This window comes from Dendropsophus ebraccatus, chromosome 2 (assembly GCF_027789765.1).
Source record: "Dendropsophus ebraccatus isolate aDenEbr1 chromosome 2, aDenEbr1.pat, whole genome shotgun sequence".
NCBI classification, from domain to species: Eukaryota; Metazoa; Chordata; class Amphibia; order Anura; family Hylidae; genus Dendropsophus; species Dendropsophus ebraccatus.
Window position 1 is genome coordinate 148,879,184 of NC_091455.1, and position 19,629 is coordinate 148,898,812.

Sequence of the window (19,629 nt, forward strand, 5' to 3'; positions counted from 1 at the left end):
CATGGACATGAGAAACAGCTAACTGAAGGGGACTCTTTAACTGCTATAGAAAAGTTTTTAAAATTTCCAAGGCTTGCTGTATAAGGCTTGCAATCCATTATTTTCATCTGTTCTTGCAAAAAAAAAAAAACTAATGGTAAAATGGATGCATTTGTGTGCATCCTTTTTAATCCGTTTGTCCATTACCTTCCATTAAAAAAAAGGATCTATGATAGCATACACTGCACACGCAGAAGAGAGGACTTTGTTGTTCTATATATTTGTAGTACACATTAAGAAGTTGCAGGATCATGGATGACATTTTGAAGCAGTACTGGGGAGTTTAAGTTGTGAATCAGACCCTGGAGTGAAAGTTAACACTCACGGACTTACTATATGCTTATATACTTTATTTACATTTTCTCTCTTTGCTTTTGGGTCTCTCTAGCCACTCCCCTTGACAGATTTCAGAAACCATAACTTTTTTTTTTCTTTTTCCATTGACAAAGCTACTTTCATCATTATTTTTTGGTACCATTGTGGGATACATATAATTTATTGGTTAACTTTTATATAAGGGGAACTGTAAGCTAGAAAAGACATCCTAACATGCTTACATAGCTATATAGCTTTGTAGGCAGTGGGACTATGTATACCTTTATTGTTGTTGTCCAAATGTTTTTTTTTGCTCCTCTTGAGTGCCATAGAGGTGTGGCTAGATTACTGAACTCCAATGAAATGTCCTTGTCACACTTCTATAACATGTCACAGAAACAATAAAAATATTTTTTTAAAGCGATTGATAACTGCAATAATGGTATGATATGCATAGTCTCAATGCTTAAAATGCTATGTAGCCATGTTTTTCTTTAAATGCCTTGAGATGATAGCATGGGCACAGAAGGTATGGTGTAATTGCAGTTTGAGAAATTTACAAATTTTTTATTGATAAAAAAAATCCTCCCTAATAAAAGTTTAAATCCCATTTTATAAATGATTATAAATAAATAAAAAATAAACATATTTGGTATTGTCACATGTGCAATTGTCCAAACTATTAAATTATGGCATTCCTATTCTTGCAGTAAACGGCATGAGCGTAAAAAAATGGCAAAGTGCAAAATTGCTAATTTTAGTCACATCAAATCCACGCATGGTACCAAAAGAAAGTAAGGATCATGGCGCAAAAAATGACGCCTCATGTAGCCAAATAGAGCACAAAATAAAAGCGTTATAAGGATGGTAACAGAGCAATTACAATCAAATAAAATAAAAGTTATTGTTGTATATTGTACTGCATTGAGGAACGCTTTTACCATAATAATTTACCAAAATAATTTACCAAAATAAAAAGAATTGCACTTTTTTTTCAATTTGACTGCACATAATTTTTCTTCCAGTTTCACAGCATATTTTATGTTAAGTCTATCATTGCAAAGTATAATTGGTGTTGCAAAAAATAAGGGCTCATGTGGGTCAGTGGGTGAAAAATGCAAGTGTTATGGCGTTTTAAACAAAAACGCAACAAATGAAACCACAAAAATGAAAATTGACTTGGTCCTTAAGGGGTTAATATAGTGTACATTGCATGATTGTCTGATCTAATAGGATATAACAATTTATTCCCGTACGAAAACAGCGTAAACAAAGAAGACAAAAAATGCGTTAGGATTGCAAATTGTTTTGTCACATTATCAGAAAAAAAATTATTAAATTATTATATTAAAAATAAAAAAAAATAAAAATAGTAACACATATGAAACGAGGAAGACGAGGAAGAAAAAACTAAAATTGGCTTGGTACTTAAAGTTAGAGATTAGCAAATTTACAGTAGGAAAGAGGCCCTTAATTCCTATCTGCATTCTGTTCATCAGGCTGTGGGCTTTGAAGTCTGCTCTGCTCCGTGCCGCTCCTTTCCGGGTGCTGGGAATAGATAGATCCAGTCCTGGGAAACTGGGAGATTCGCTTATCTCTACTTAAAGTGTACATGTCATAATAACTTTCAAAATCATGTTGTAAAACAAAGCTATACTTATCTAAAATCCAGGTCAAGTCTCCTGAAGGCAGCTTACGAGACTAAACGCATGAAGTCCCGGCCAGTACAAGGTGTCACGGCTTAATGTGTCCGTCAATCAAATGATTAATGCCTTCTTTGTGCATAGATGACCAAGACCCCCTGTGTTTATGGTGCGTTTACATGTAACGCTTATCGTTTAAATTTTCGCAATAACGATAGCATTTGAGCGATAATCCGCTCATGTTAACAAAGTGAACGATCAAGCAATGAGCGAGAAACCGTTCATTGTGATCTTTCAACATGTTCTCAAATTTGTTAGTCGTTCGCTCAAAATTTGCAAATCGCTTCATGTAAACAGCTTTTCAAAGATTCATCCTATGTGTGAGAGGGGCTTAAGCGATCTTACAAACTATCACAATAATGATTTTCTAACCATTTTTCTAACAATTTATTTGTCTAAACGCCGATCGTTATAAAAACCAAATTGTTGCTTCAAAACCATTAAACGATTGATTGGGCAAATTATCGCTTTGTGTAAACAGACCATTAGTTTCCTGTATTTCCCATGATACTTAAAAAAATAGTTAGTGTAAATTGCAAACTTGCTTTACATCACATCCCCTGTTGGTTTAGATTTTAAAAGTTATAAAGACATTGACACTTTAACCCCTTCCCTCCAGGCTCATTTAAAATTTTTCCCACTCGTGTTTAAAAGCGCATGCATTTTTCCCCTACAGACCCACATCAGCCCTTATTTTTTGCGCCCCTAATTGTACTTTGCAATAACAGACTTGATTTTTGGATAAATTATGCTGCAAAACCAAAAAATAAATATATGCGCTGTGAAATTGAAAATAAAATATTTTTTTTATTTGGGGTGGTTTTGTGTTTACGCCAATCGTCCTATGATAAAAATGACTTGTTATCTATGTTCATCAAGTTGGTATCAACTTATATCAATTTTAAAATTAAAACCTTTAAAAAAAAACTATTAATTCCTTAAAATTGCTCTATTACCATCATAATAACACTTTTATCCTTTGGTCTATGGAGCTGTATGAGGATTAATTTTTTGTGCCATGATGTCTACTTTCTATTTTATTTATTTATTTTTATTTCTAAAATGGGAAAAGGAGGGTGATTCAAACTTTTAGGAGAGTTTTTTTTTTGTTAATAAAAAACTTTTCTTACACACATTATTAAGTCCCATGGGGGCTTTTAATACAGCTACACTGATCTCTCATATACTGTAGATCAGTGTAGTCTACTTACAGGGGCAACCCTGGTGTTTCCCTATTTAGGTCCCAAAGCTCGCAACAGAGTGAGGACCTGAGGGACTACGTATCAGGGTGGTTTGGTGCTCTCCCCACTAGGAGGCACCCCTTGGCAATGGGCTTCCTTCTCTGGAGAGAGGGATATCTGGCAATTCCCGTGTTTTGAGACTCGTAACTGAGGCTCCACGGACCCCTTTTTTGCATATTCAATTTTTGTATGGGACAATCATTGGAGACTCGTAAATGAGTACTCCATTGGAATTTTTCACTGTTCTCCCTGAGTTCAGTGATTGTTGTGTTTTGTTGGTCTATTTATCATTGCCCCAGTAGCCAGAATCCTGCTCCACACTGACGAGGGGCAAATACCCCGAAACTGCAGTCTGTGGATGGATGCCTAGCCTTGGTAACCCTTGTCTTATCTCGTTATGCTCGCCACAGAGTTAGACTTTGAATTACAGGGGCCACCCTGGTGTTTCCCTATTTAGGTCCCAAAGCTCGCAACAGAGTGATGACCTGAGGGACTACGTATCAGGGTGGTTTGGTGCTCTCCCCACTAGGAGGCATCCCTTGGCAATGGGCTTCCTTCTCTGGAGAGAGGGATATCTGGCTATTCCGTGTTTTGAGACTCGTAACTGAGGCTCCACTGACCCCTTTTTTGTCTACTTAATTAAGCACCAATCCATTAGATCAGTGCTGTATTACTCTGGTCTGCCGCAGACCAGGTATATAGATTGCCGAGCCAGGATCAGCATCATCCACACTGAGTCCCTGCACTGAAAACAACAGATCCCCCTCTGCGATCACATCATGTGGGGGGGGGGGACCAGACACTAGACACCAGGGAGAGTGGCTGTAAAGGACAAGTAAATGCAGCTGTCCATACAGAGCAGGGCAGCACAGCCTGAGGTACACAGGGAGCTGCTGTCAGTAACTGCAGTGAGTACACTTATTAACACTATACACTGGACTATTTTACTATAAAGTGACCAACCCCTTTAGGAGGTTAAGAAATAATTTCAGGAAACCTACTGAAATTTTTATTAAAGTATTGTATTGTCCCCCAAAACTTATACAAATCACTAATATACACTTATTACGGGAAATGCACATAAAGTGCTTTTTTTTCTTGCACTTACTACTGCATCAAGGTTTCACTTCCTGGATAAAATGGTGATGTCACGACCCAACTCCCAGAGCTGTGCGGGCTGTGGCTGCTGGAGAGGATGATGGCAGAGGGATGCTCAGTGTCCCCCTGCCATCATCCTCTCCAGCAGCCACAGCCCGCACAGCTCTGGGAGTCGGGTTGTGAAATCACCCTTTTATCCAGGAAGTGAAGCCTTGATGCAGTAGTAAGTGCAGGGAAAAATGCACTTTATGTGCATTTCCCATAATAAGTGTATATTGGTGATTTGTATAACTTTGGGGGGGCAATACAATAACAATTTTTGCCGGACTTCTCTTTTAAACAGAGAGGTGGCCAGGGTGGGAGACACATTACAACCTTTTGATTTTAATGGGCACCATGTAATTCTTAATTTACACTTTTCTTAGCACCAATTTAACACCTACTGCAAATTCTTCTAATAGGCTGTACAGCTGTTTACAAGGCATCCCAGTAGGTCACTTTGTCAAAAGACAATTTATTGACTAGTATTTAAAGTAATTCAAATATCTACATTTATTAAAAATGACAATGTAAAAGACTTCTGTGATAGATCTAAAAAAAATTGTGAGGCAAAGCCCAAACCATGACCATTATCTCGACGATCCTTCTCTAAAGAAAAAATAATATCTCATAGGCGAGTTATGGTTACAGTGAATTGGTTTCTTTATTCTAAAAGCTACTGTACGTTCTCTGTGCCTTCTGCATATACATTTTATTTTCTACTTATTCCATACAGCTAGGAATTTATTCTTGTTATATGCAATATAAAGCGGAGAGAATAATAGCATTATAATGCACTCATATGTCACATTGTATAGTATATAGTTTATCTTGTTTTATGTATTTGTTTTTTTTATTCTTATAGACGACAGATTTACTGGAAGTTCCTGAAGAAGGAGATAATTCGTATTTATTGGAAATAGGCAGACAACGTAGTGATAGTGGTGAGTATTTGTCTACCTTCATTCCACATTTTGAGGTTGGGATCACACATTGCATGTTTCCTGCGTCTTGTGTGGCTTTCTTGCGCATTTAAATTGTAGGGAAAATGCATTTGAAAAGCTATACTGCAGTTTCACAATGCAGTTATATCCCATGCAGTGTTTAACTGTGCCATTCTGGGGAACATACATTTTTATGGTAACAATTCCTGCTCTCAATCGATGCCAGGCTGCAGCTGTTATTTGTATGGGCATAGTCCCTGTGCAGTTAAAACATCACATCAATGTATAAGCACAAAAGCAAAAACTCATGCCGTTACTAAAGCTACGTGCACACGGAGCAAATGTGGTTGAATTCCCCAGCAGAATTCTCTACTGCGGAATGCCACCAGCCTCCTTGTAATAATGACAGTCTATGGGAGGCTCCCATGTTCATTCTTCAGCATGGGGAGAGGAGGAGCGCGAGCCTTCCATATTTTGTCATTATGACAAGGATGCTGGCGGCATTCGCCACGGAATTCCGCTACATTTGCTCTGTTGTCATAGCAGCATGATCAGGGCACCAGAGTGCACTTCAGTGCCCTGGCCACTTGTCTATGACACTTTGATGCTGCAATAGAAAGCATATTTTTATGTAATTGCAGCCTCAGACCATTACAATAATGTATAAAAACCACCCTGACCCTGGGACACAAACCACCCCACCAGCTTACATAACGACATTAGAATGTGACATAAAATGTAGGTTTAGAAAAATGACCTAGAATGTAGGCTTAGAATATTGACATAGAATAGTAGCGTACAATGTACATTTAGAATATTGACATAGAATGTCAAGAACAATACTTGATTTGCTGACTGGGAGGAGAAGAGCAGCCCACAGATGATATAGGCCCATCTGGCCTTTGTCAGAATTGCCAGATGGCCTGTCCGGCCTTGCAATAATGGTATAGGCTCACTGCTTACATACTGTAGCTATATAGTCACTTAAAGCGAATGTACCATCAGTACATTCGCTTAAAGTTTTGGACATTTAGTGGCACCGTCACAGGGAAGCTGGTTCCGCAGTCCCTTTTTTTAACTGCGCCTGGTTCCTGCGCAAGGTTCCGGTCTATTACCGAGCACCGGCCCAGGATAAGTCCGAGTTCACACTGAGCAAAACTAGCCTATGAGTCTATGGGAGGCGCGCGCTGCTGTTCTCACAGCGTCCCTCCGCGCTGAAGAATGAACATGTTCATTCTTCAGCGCGGACAGAGCAGGAGCTGTGCACGCTGCCGAGTAGTTGACATCATCAGAGGGCTGACACCCCCCTGCAGAAGAATGAATAGCAAGTGTATGAGCAGCACTCTGGGTGCTATATCTGGCTGTGAAAACATAAGAAAGGCACCAAACTTGAATGGAAGACTGACCAGGGGGTGCTCTGTCAGGTAGCAAATCATGATTTTTAACTAGTGCAACGACAATGACTCTTTAAACAAGCAAATAATGATATTAGTTATTACTTTCCCAAACCTAATATCCTAATGCTGTCTTAGTGAAAATGTAGTAGAGGGAAAAGATGAAGCCCTGAATTCTGGTGCAAGGCCTCCTTGAGAAATTCACTTGGTTAGCCAATCAAGTATGATTCCAAGGTAATAAATAAAAAACAGCATAAAGCATTTTCAAGCAATTTTCTTCTCTGCAGTGTCAGAATGGGGTGTCGGGGGCCCACCAGAGGAAATTATCCTGGGGGCCCACCAATGAAGAACAAGTGAGAAACAACATGTCAGTTAGTGGTAGTGCAAGTTCTAAAGCTGGGGGCCCACCGGAGGATCCTCAGGTCCTCTGGTGGCCCAATCCGACACTGTTTCTACGCATATGACGAAGGAGTTGTTAGCCCCAAAGAATGTAATGCTGCTTAAGGCTATGTTCCCACTAGGTGGTTAATACGAAAGAACATGATACCTTGCTGCTTATGGGATCCCGGCTGGAGCGTATACACATAGTATACACTCCGGCCAGAATCCCTAGCAGCACAGCAAACAACTGACGTGTCAGTTTTCTGCGGCCGCTATTCAGTGAATAGCAGCTGCAGAAAACCCTGTCAGTGCACACTGTGGAGTAAGCGGATCCAGCCGCTTGCTACATAGCGTGCAGTGAAGTATTCTGATGCGGGCGCGCATGGATGCGCCAGCATCAGAACTCTGCAGCCCTAAAGATTATTCAGCGCACTGATTGGCAGAGCTGGACGTGCCGGGAAACCCTGAAGCAAGCTGGAGCGAGGACCAGATGATGTATACGCTTTGGCGGTGGTGGGTTAACAGGGCGGGCTGCTGACAAACTCGTAGCGGGATGTCCATCCTGCTGCGAGTTTGTCTGCCCATAGAATGTACAGGGCAGGGATCCGCAGCGGATCTTGCTGCGAATTTGCAGCAAGAAATCCGCTGCGGATACACCCAGTGTGTTTGTACCCTTATACATATTTTATTTATTTATCTAAATAAATCACCATAATTGACGAGCTTCGAGGTTTTCTGTATAAGGTTTTCCTTGGCTGTTGGCAGGTTTCCCACCTGTACGAGGTTTTTATTGGCTGTTGTGTCTCATATACAATAGCATAAGGCAAAAACTTTTCAAACATTAACCCTGGCCATTTTCAGTATTACTATCCTCTATAAGTAGCTTGTGCCACTTTTATGCCGCAATCTGAACTCTTGGTGAAAAGACTACTGTGTATAATTTCAGATAATTTTATTATCCCTTTCTTCTACATCCCTCTGAAGGGCTTGGCAAGATGGTTCTGTTAATGATTTTTCCATTCACAAGTTTCACATAGGGATCTAAAATCTTCTTACTCTAGTGTCACTGTTGAGTCTTGTTTGCCAGGAAAATTTCTTATTTCCATTACAAACAGTCCGCCACCTTAATTCTAAATTTGGCAGTTTGGCAAGTGAGTGTGCCAAAATAAAGTGATTAAAGAGGTAAGATCCTCAGCGCAAACAAGACTAGAGTGCACTTTACTTTTTTGAGAGACATCCTAAAACATGTATATGCTGTGACACATTGTAAATTATAGTAATGTGCCACAAAACATATCCATATTTGTAATTTATAAGGAGTTTAACTTTTATTTCAAAATTCAATGCCAAATTTTACCAAATTTTATAACAGTCTCCTTGTAGCCTGCTGTAATTGAATTGAATGGAAACCATAAGGGCTTGTTCACACAGACAAATACTGCATCAATTGCTGAATGTATAAACATCTCCTATTAAAAACCATGACATGTCACTTTTCAGGGTTCTCCCACAGCAAAACTCCCATTAAAATCGATAAGGGCTTTAAAAAAAATGTGAAAAGCCACATCAAAATCAGAAGCAAAATCTGGGCAGCATGAACCTATCGTAAGAGGATTTAGCATAGTAATAGGGATGATGCATCTGGTTTGCCATGTACAGTAATCAGTTTTATCTTTTTGTCTCTTCCCTCTACAGTTTCTGTTTGGGTTCACACTATGTCTAACACAAAACGTCACAGAACGGCTGATGTTACCGGAGATCATCCTAGCCGATACTGTAGTACTGGCCGGATGATCTACATTTCTGCTGAATTTGGATGCAGGGGCACCCGTTTGCATCCGAATTCATCGCTGCACACAATAAAGTGTGTGGTCGGAGTGGCACGCTCCATTGTGTGAACTGACATATCAGTTTTTCATGCGGCTGGATGGAATCCCGACCGGAGCGTATACTATGGGAGACATGTATCATGTGGCGTATCTTTTTTTTTCGTCGGAAAGAGCCAATTTGCAAATATTTTATCAGCAAATCGGCCGTTTTGCAAATAAAATATTCGCAAATCGTCTCTTACCGGCGGGTACGCCAGGGGGCGGGGAGGGGGTGTGAAGGGGGCGGAACGGGGGGCGCGGACTCATAGTCCGCACAATTCAGCATTTTTTTCACTTAAAGATACGCCGAAAACCTACTCCAGTCCTCAGCTGGCTAGGGGATTTCTGCCGTGCGCACCAGAGCGCACGGAATTTATGTAGAGGCGGTCCGCCTCTACATAAATCTTCGTAACGCCGGAGATGCGGGGACATTTTTAAGTCTGGCGTAAAAAACGTTGCACTTAATAAATGTCCCCCTATGTGTATACGCTCCAGACGGGATTCCATTCATTTGCATACAATGTATGTTTTGTACAAATCACCCCCGTTGTTGCAAATTGCAACAACGGCCATGATTTATGCAAAACAAATGTTGTGTGAACATAGCCTCTATTTGTAAGAAAACCAGCTCTCCTTAGGTTCCCACCAAATGTAATATTAACAATTGTTAATTGGAATCTATTTAATAACTGCAATACTTTTTTTTTCAGTTTTTAGTTACTTAGAAAACGGTTCCGAAAATGTAAATGAAGAACAGCAGGAAAGCGAAATCAACTCTACGGTATTTATTGATATCTATGAACTGTATGCATACCACATAGCCAAGATTTGCTTAATACAGTTCACACAACATCAAAAAAAAGAGAAAAGGCGTCTGCTTTTTCTATTTAAAAAGAGTCCATTATTGCTGTGATTTTACTGACTGCAATGCATTGAAGTCAATGGAATGACAGGCATCCAATGCCCACAGTGTATAAAATGACGAACATTATCTGTACGGACTTCAAAATAATAATCATGTCAATTATTTTCGGACGTCTTTTGCAAACAGCAGATGGTATTTTTTAGTTGTTCAAACACAGTTCTTCTTTTTACCGTCCTTTCTTTCTTTTTGCTATTAAATTCAATGGACTTTTTAATTAAAGACACACCCAAAGGGCAATTAGTCCTCCTAAACTAAAATAATGCAGCTGTTATTGCAATGACGGGCGGCCAATCCTCAAAATAACGGACGTCATTTTGGACTCAAAATGACGGACGTCACTTTGGACTCAAAATGATGGACGTCATTTTAAATGTTATAAACGGACAATAAAAAACGTTGTGGGAACATAGCCTTAGACTATGGTTACACACAGTGAAAAATTCTTTTGGGTGAAAATAAAACAATGTGTGAACAGTTTAAAAAAAACAACCATATTTTGCAAAAGTGAATGTAACTAAGGAGCATGTTTTTTATTTGGATGGCCATTACAGCCTTTATTCTATACAGAGTCTTCACTGCCAGACTATTTCCCATTGACTTTAATGGAGCACATTATTGTCAAAATTCAATGTTTTGTAATGTTAATCACAGTTATTTGTGATATTCTATGCATTTATGTCACCCATGAGTTACATTCTGCCAAGAAAAGCAGCTCGTATAGATTTGGCTCAGTTGTGCAGAGTTTAGGAAGCTGTACAGTAGATTATCTGGCTTTAATCCCCCCACTTCTCCCACTCAGTAGTGTGTCAGCGGAAAACAGTAAACAGGCAATTTAAAAGAGTGCTCCATCATCTAAGCATTCCTTTCAAGTAGGAAGTAAACTGTGCCCAGTACTTCATTATACATCTTGTAGGATAGAATAGCTTGCACTTCAAATGGCAGCTAAACTGACATGTTGCAGAGCTGAGTTTGTCACTTTGTTATATAAAAAAATAAAAATAAATAAAGCTCAAATAAAACCTAGCCTGAACTCATCAACCGCTGGCTGGTAATAACCATTTAGCCTCCCCCTAAGAAATGTAGTTTTTAGATAAAATGAGAGTTCTACACAGTATGGGCTTTGAACTAATATATATATATATATATATATATATATATATATATATATATATTTATTTATTAATTATTATTTTTTTTACTTATTATTATTTTTTAATCCTCTCCCTGCTTTGATGTATATATACACTAATACAGGTATTGCTGTGTATTGTACTAGCACCCTAGTGGTGAAAAAGTAAAAAAGTATAAAAAAAATAACATTTCCCATTTTCATTATAAAAAGAAAAGCAAAATAAATAAAAAATAATTGATTTTGCCATGTACATTTATTTTCATAATATTAAAATATTTTATTACTCATATATCATCAACAATGTCGAAAAAAAAATATACAATGTGAAAGTTTCTTTTCAGTTCTCCTTGACCCCCCAAAAATTTTATAAAAGTTTCTTTAAAAGATGTATACTGTACATCACCATGGTGTATGGTAGCAATAAAAAAAAACATGGCTCTCTCCACAGAAAACAAGCCTTTACAAAGGTCCATTGATGAAAAAACAAATAACTTATTCTTCAGAATATAGCAACATAAAGCAAATTAAGAAAAAAAATTGAAAAAAAAAAGAAAAGATTTTATAATATAATTTTTTGCAGCTATGGCTATGCTCCACTAGGTCTTTTTTAAGTAAAATAATGGCCATTGTTTTATAATCATGATCATTATTTACGGCCGTCCTCAATCAACTGATGCTTTTTCTCCTTAAAAGATGGAAGCACGGCCTAAAACTTAATTGACCCACACAATAAAGGTAACATGTTATTTACACAACATGATTAGGAAACCTAAAAATTATTTTTATTTTCATTCCACCCCAATGTTTATGTTGTTTTCCAACACATTGCATTGCTGATAATTCAGGTGGTCCCACAGAAACAAGCCCTCATGTGGCAATGTTGATGGATAATTTTAAGGTCTTCTGCCCCTGCGGTGTGTATTATTCAGGAGCTTTGTTCACTATCCCTTTAGGTACTGTTAACACCTGTGTTTAGAATTTATTGCCTTACAAAATTAACCGACAGCTCATATGGCCTAGAATTATTATTGCATTTTACAATGAGCATCTGATGTGTATTATAAGTGTCATAAAAACAAATTCTATTTGACATTGAAGTTGACATACATGTCACATCGCAGTACTTGCTGACGGATGAATCCAAGGATGATTAACTTAGGCATCATATGAGGTATTTAGACAAGAACCACCTAGAATATGGTCACTCCTAATGAAACTACTGAGAGGACTGATGTGTTCAGATCTGGCATTTTCCTGTGCAGATAAGAAATGGGTTTGGTTACAATCGGTTGGAAGCCTAGTCTCCTCAGCTAAACATTATTAGATATTTGGTTCTCTAGGGACCTCCATATGACTAAAGAATTAGCAATAATTTTTAGCATTATCACATTTTATATTGCTTGTTTTATGCAAATTAAATACTAATGTTTTTATCTTATGTTCCTATTTAAAGAAAGAAAGTAGATGATTCACACAATGGCTATCATAATAATAAACAATGCCATCACACATGACCACTGCCATTACCACAATACTGTTACTGAATAAAATCCTACACTGAACTAAAACCAATATCCCTCATACAGTAGCCATGGATTGGTAGATACCAGCTGCACACAGGCCCTGCAGACGGTACAAATGATGACAGTACAGCTACATCCAGTGACTCACAAGTGATGACTTCAGTCATATGATTCGTTAACTTTCACTTTCTTTTCCATCTGGTCCAGATAATGCAAACCGACTAGAACAGTCTTTAAAGGGCTGATTATTAAATCTGGCATATCTGAAAGCTGTCTAGTCTAAATTGTATGTTTAAATTCATAATAAATGTGACATAAGTCACGTAAGAGATTCTGTCAGATTTCTGGCATGTTTGCAATAGTAAACCTGACCTTTTGTCTACATAGAAAAAGGCTCTAAGCTACTATAATAACACTGTTACAATCCATGCAAAACAAGCAAGGAGAAGTAATGTTTTGTGGGCAGCTAGTGTGCCAGCACAAGAGTAGCCATAAGAGCCTCATAACTAAACCAGTGCCACAGAGTTGGCTGTCTTAACTATAAGGACATTGATAGAATTTTCCAAAAAAATCAAAGGAGCAGTCAGCTTTGTTTAAGTAAATTGACCCTTTGGATAAGCTTGTGTCGTGAACCAAGTAGATATCCTAAACAACTTGATAAAATTATAGTTTGTTGACATGGGATCTGTGAGGGGGATAAATGCTCTGCTTTATTTTGTAAGAACAGAAACACATTTTAAAGCTATACATGACTTAATATTGTGAAAGACAATCTGTATAGACTTCTGAGATAAATGCCGTACTAGTCTAGTGCAGGTTACTTTGCCCAAGCAATAAAGCAGTTTCCCATTGGCCAGAACCAATTGCTTTTCATGAACAGCACTTGGACGCACTGTAAACAGGAAACCGCAGGCTACTCTGCACACATGCGATCGCTATATAACTACGGTACCCCTTCTCTGCTCCTGAACAGAATGTCCTCTATTACAGGACAGGAGGTCCTCTATTACAGTAAGGACTGTGGAACAAATCATTTTGTGGAAAAATGTCTTCCTATACAATTGACCTGGATTACAAGCATGTTCCCAGTTTCACTGTACTTTGTATTCATACCAGGAACAGGAGGGTTCAAGGTCAAAAGTGGATAAATGGCAATTGTGTTCCAAAAGACAGATCCATTTTATGGAAGAGGCTTTATTTAGCTTTCAATAAAACAAATAAAGTAAAAAAATAATCAGTAATTTTTGATGTTTAAAGCTATATAAAGCCTCTTCTATAAAATGGATCTGTCTTTGGAAACACAAATAATATTTAGCCCCTTTTGAACCTTAGTAATATTTATCACAAAAAAGCAGTTCTGTTAGTTATGTTTTTTATTTGTTTGGTTGTTTTTTTCAGCTGAAGAGCCATGAGCCACGAGCTACATAAATAATATTCGTTTTTACTACTTACATGATTACATGATGGAAATATGGGTGCATAAATATTTTTCACCTTCTTAACAATATAAATGTTCTGAAAGAGCAGATCAAGAGTCACCTCCCACAGAATTTACAGTATCTTCTCATGTTTTTAATCCCACACACAAATGTGATTCAGATGTTACAAGTCTGACAGCATGCACTGTACAGAGCACAAATAGCTTTAAACACATCAGATTAGAAAACTGTTTATTTTATTCAATATGTTAGATGTAGCATGAATAAGGGGAAAGGGTAGCATGTTAGGGCTATGTTCACACTGCGTATGATTCTGTCCGTAGATCCTACGCCGCCGTACATGTGCGGCTGAAACTACGGGTGTGGGAAAAATAGACATGCAGCCAGATGCGTATGAACCGCGAACATACGCCCGTAGTACAGTTATGCTTCCCTAGCTTGTTTCGAAGCAATCTGAGGCAGGTCCTTTACTTGGAAATCTTCACCCAGCCCCGTAAACCACACAGAACCTTTTGGATCGAAAAATCAAGTTCAATTTGGCTAAAATAAGTACTTCGTATGGGACCGCATGGAAATCCACGGCCAAAAGTTTAAACATTTCCGTCCTCAAACAATGGTCTTGTTCATTTTTCACGGCGCCGTATACGATCCGGCCGTAAGCTCATACGTAGTGTGCACTGTGCAGGCGTATATCGTATACTTTCAAGCGAACGCATCAACCTCAAAACTACGTGCGGAATCATACGCAGTGTGAACATAGCCTTACTGTGTCCTGAAATTCACAGTAATATATTGGTACCATTTAGGAGGCTCAGCATAGAAGCATTTGCCACTATACTTACTACTCTGGTTATCCTCACTACCTTCGCCAATATACTTACTACTCTGGTTATCCTGGTCACAAGGAACAAATCTACACTGTGTTCTAAATTATTATGCAAAAAGTGTTTAGGAATGATAAGGTAAAAATTTTTTTGTTAGTCAGTTAAATTCATTGATGGTGGTGTGTGTCAGGGCTCTTTATATCACTGAAAGCAATTGCAGACACCTGTGCTAATTATTTTGGCAGATGTGTCCAATTAAAGGCAAGACTACTTAAGAAGTAAGTCCCACATTATTAAGCAGCCTACATTTTGAGCCAAAATGAGAAAGAAAAAGGATCTGTCGGCTGCTGAGAAGCAACAAATTGTGGAGTGTTTAGGTCAAGGCATGACTACAATCAACATTGTCAAGACACTTCATGGTGATTATCGCACAATGAAGAAGTATGTAGCTGATTCCCAGCACACACGTGTGCACGCTGATATGGGAAAATTGAGGACTCTTTCCAACAGGCAATTACATCAGGTTAAAAAAACAGCTGCAAAAATGCCTTGTCATAGCAGCAGAGAAGTTTTTGAAGCTGCTGGTGCCTCCAACGTCCCCCGAACTACAAGATGCAGGGTCCTTCAGAGGTTTGCAGCTGTGCGTAAGCCATCCTGTTGACCTCCTCTATCCACTGCACACAAGCAGAAACGGCTCCAGTGGCCAAACAATACATGAAAAAGTACTTTAAAACTGTTTTGTTCCCCGATGAGTGCCGGGCAATGCTCGATGGCCCAGATGAATGAAGTGGAGGATGGCTGGTTGATGGACACTCCATGCAAACACAGCTACGGCCCCAACAAGGAGGAGGTGAAGTAATGTTTTGGGCTGGAATCATGGGGAGAGAGCTTTTCGGCCCCTTTAGGATCCCTGAAGGGGTAAAGATGAACTCCATAATGTATGTGGAGTTTGTCAAACAGCACTTCCTGCCATGGATCAAGAAGAACCGTGCATTATGCAGCAAGATATTTTTCCTGCATAATGCATAATTCACCGTCTCATGCTGCAAATAACACATCTGCATCCCTGGCTGCTATGGGCATAAAAGGAGACAAACTTATGGTGTGGCCCCCATGCTCCCCTGACCTCAAACCCATTGAGAACCTCTGGAGCATCATCAAAAGGAGTGTCTATTATGGAGGGAGGCAGTTCACATCTAAGCAACAGCTCTGGGAGGGTATTCTGTCCTCACGCAAAACAATTGAAGCAGAAACCATTCAAAAACTGACAAATTTCGAACAAGGGGCCCTATGTGCAAATGTATCATCACCTAGAATAAATTTTTGACTTGAAAACTGTTTGATTTCAGTTTGTAATAATCTGCTAATGCTTATAATGTCACAAATGACCATTTTTTTGTTCTTAATTAAAATGAAAAGGTTGAAAACTCTGCTGTGCATAATAATTTAGAACATGCATTTTGAGTGTTTATTTTTTTTAATATACTGTTATCATAGGCAGTTTGTTCAAAAACCTTTCAATTATACTCGAATAGTTGATGACTGGAAAATTACAATGACTGAAATTAATACAGGTAATTTTGAAAAATATGCCAAAATATTATAAATTAATAATAATTTGGAACACAGTGTACACTGTGTAGTTTCTGCCTCACTTCTACAAATGTATTTATACAAACCTAGAAATATTGGTTAAATCATCAGTCTGTCCTGCCTTAGCACTTCTGCTTCTTCAGGGCTGACCCCCAAACAAAAATTATTTGTTTTCTTGTTGTTGTTGTTATTATTTCTGCCCCAAACACACACACATACACAGAAACACTAAAGGGCACATTTATCAATGTGGATCCCAGGTGTACCCCACAGAAAAGGCACAGATTTTGCGTGGCATATGCCAGGTGTAAGCCCTGCTCCCCTAATGGGCAGTTGGGGAGGGGGGGGCGCAAGACAGGAAGGAGTGGCCATGGGAGGAATCTACACCTGCTCCAGTAGCATAGAACAGTAATGTTAAAGAGTCTCTGTCAGTATAATTCATTTTGACATGTCATTTGATTTCCCAGAATCACGTATAAAATCTAACTTTTATTAGATATGCATAAAAAGTAAAAAATGTATTAACCCCTTCAGGACCAGGCTAATTTTCGTTTTTGCGTTTTCGTTTTTTCCTCCTTGTGCTTAAAAGGCCATAGCACTTGCATTTTTACACCTAAAGACCCACATGAGCCCTTATTTTTTGCGTCACTAATTGTACTTTGCAATGACAGGCTGAACTTTTGCATAAAATATGCTGCGAAACCAGAAAAAAATTATATGCGCAGTGAAATTGAAAAAAAAATTTCTTTGGGGGTGTGTGGTTTTTACGCTGTGTGTCCTATGGAAAAACTGACCTGTCATATATGTTCCTCAAGTTATTACGATTACAATGATATGTAACATGTATAACTTTTCAATAGGGATAGCAATGACCCTCAGAGACCGTCCTTTGGGGTTCAGGTTGGATACCACTATCCTATGATGTCACAAGCCACATGCAAATATGATAACATGCATAACCTCTACAATAATCTATGGCAATCTATGGCAATCATAGAGGTTATGTATGTTATCATATTTGCATGTGGCTTGTGACTTGTGGCTTGCTATCCCTATTGGCCATACATACAGTTTCTGACGTGTAATACTGCAGCCATAAAAGTGTACTCCTGATTGTGTGTGGTTTGTCTGTGTCTTGGGGTTATCCTGGCCTGTCGCTCCAAGTGCTTATCGGAGGGCGGGCCAGGGTGAACACTCGACGCACACAGTATACACACTAAATATATCCCCACTTGTCTCCTACCCTACTATTCCGCTGATTTTTCTATTTATTTAAACACAACTATTCTATATAATCTCTAAACAGTAACCATTGTGTTTTGTGAAGGTCTCCTGATGATCCCTGGGACATATCTGGGTGAAACGCGTAGAGACTTGGATTGAGACAGAGATACTTGTTTATTGCAATTTTTTCTGAAGTCTGGTTTCATCTTTATGCATTTGGGTTAATCTATCCCTAAGTATACCAGTCTATCAGAGGGTCAACACCCTAGATCTGTTGTGAAGTGCCGATTTCATATGTGTAGAACACTTGTTTTAATACATTTTTTACTTTTAATGCATATCTAATAAAAGTTAGATTTTATACGTGATTCTGGGAAATTAAATATAATTTACACGTAATTGGACCGTGGTTATTGCACGCCCATACGAGGTGGTGCATCTGTCATTTCTTTGACATGTCATTAGCCATGTAAAAAGTTATTGCTCACAGCTGGTTTCAATGCCGGCCACTCGATAATTGGGACACTTTAGCCTCATTGGCTATAATGAGGCTAATGCTGCGTTTACACGGAACAATTATCGTTCTAATTTTCGCATAAACCATCGCATTTGAGCGATAATCGTACCGTGTAAAAACAGCAAACGATCAAGCGACGAGCAAGAAATCGTTCATTTGATCTTTCAACATGTTCTTAAATTGTTGTTCGCTGAAAATTCGCAGATCGCTTTGTGTAAACAGACTTTCACCGAAAATTTACCCTATGTAAAAGATGGGCTTAAGTGATCTTAAAAACAAATTTTCTAATGATTTTTCTAACAATTGCCTTAAAGTCAAGGCAATGCTGCCCGCTGTGTTCACACATCGTTATTTTAACGCCCATCCTTTAGAATGGGCGTTAAAATAATGAACCTGCCTATTATTTCAGGACGCTGTTCAATAAACAGGTTCCGGAAATAATAGCTGTTCACACAATGGAAAATGCGGCCGGGCACACCCACAGTGCCCAAAAGTCAATTGTAAAAACAGAACATTCATACAGAGGTATTGGCTGCAGAACGTGCTGAATGCAGCCCAGCGGCCGGCAGTTTAACAGCATCCGCTGCTATGCAACGGACGCTGTTAAATAAAGTGTGAAGATAGCCTAAGTCCCTTTAGGAACCTTTAATAAGCAATCTTCTGATTGCTTATTTAGATCATTGTAATGCATATTGGCACTCTGCTGATACAGTCTGGCAGACAGGCAGACTTTACCAGCTGAGCAGTCACAGAAGGCCCCAAAGTGTAGCAGAGGCATCAGAATGCCCTGACTACCAGTCAATAACCTAAGATTCCATCAAGCCACTTCACTTGTTATCCAAACGGCAAACATTTTATTTCCTAAAATAAATGTGTAATGTCAAACTGGTTAATAAATATTGGTTTCTAATGCATTTTTGTTCTCCCGTTTCTTTCACTATAGATTCCACTATTTAAAGATGCAGTAGATACTTTTATTGCCTTGTACAAATTTGTACCACAAGAAAATGAAGACTTAGCAATGAGGTAACTGGCTTTTTTTTAAATGCTATTGAAGAACAACTCTAAAAATGTTGTAGCGTTTATGCATTATTTCTGTTTTTCAGTCTAATATTCTTCTGTTATGTAATTCAAAAGTATCATATACTAACTTATTCTACATTCTAAGTAACTGCTATTTTGTATGACACTGTGACTTTGCCATCGTGTGTGTGTGTGTGTGTGTACATAAAAGATAACTTATCTGATCAATAGAGTGATCCCTTAAATCACAATATTATTTGGTCGCCGGACAACCATTATAAGTTGACGGAAAACTAGTAATGCTGAACACAAGGTCCTGTTTCTGGGTAGCATCAAGACCTAGTGCTGTGGCACCAGGAAGTGAAGAGGTATCAGTGAGGGGCAGTAAGTAAAGGGCCTTTTACACA

At 38.6% G+C, this 19,629-nt stretch overlaps 1 protein-coding gene across 2 annotated transcripts in view; it reads left to right on the forward strand.

Annotated features, from left to right (window-relative positions):
- STAC (SH3 and cysteine rich domain) overlaps window positions 1-19,629 on the forward strand; it is a 187,754-nt gene that overhangs the window by 147,194 nt on the left and 20,931 nt on the right. For both annotated transcript variants that reach the window (XM_069958472.1, XM_069958471.1), the window contains exons 6-8: window positions 5,301-5,379; window positions 9,733-9,803; window positions 19,143-19,225. In XM_069958472.1, coding sequence (XP_069814573.1) covers window positions 5,301-5,379; window positions 9,733-9,803; window positions 19,143-19,225 — 233 coding nt within the window. The remainder of the gene's footprint in view (window positions 1-5,300; window positions 5,380-9,732; window positions 9,804-19,142; window positions 19,226-19,629) is intronic.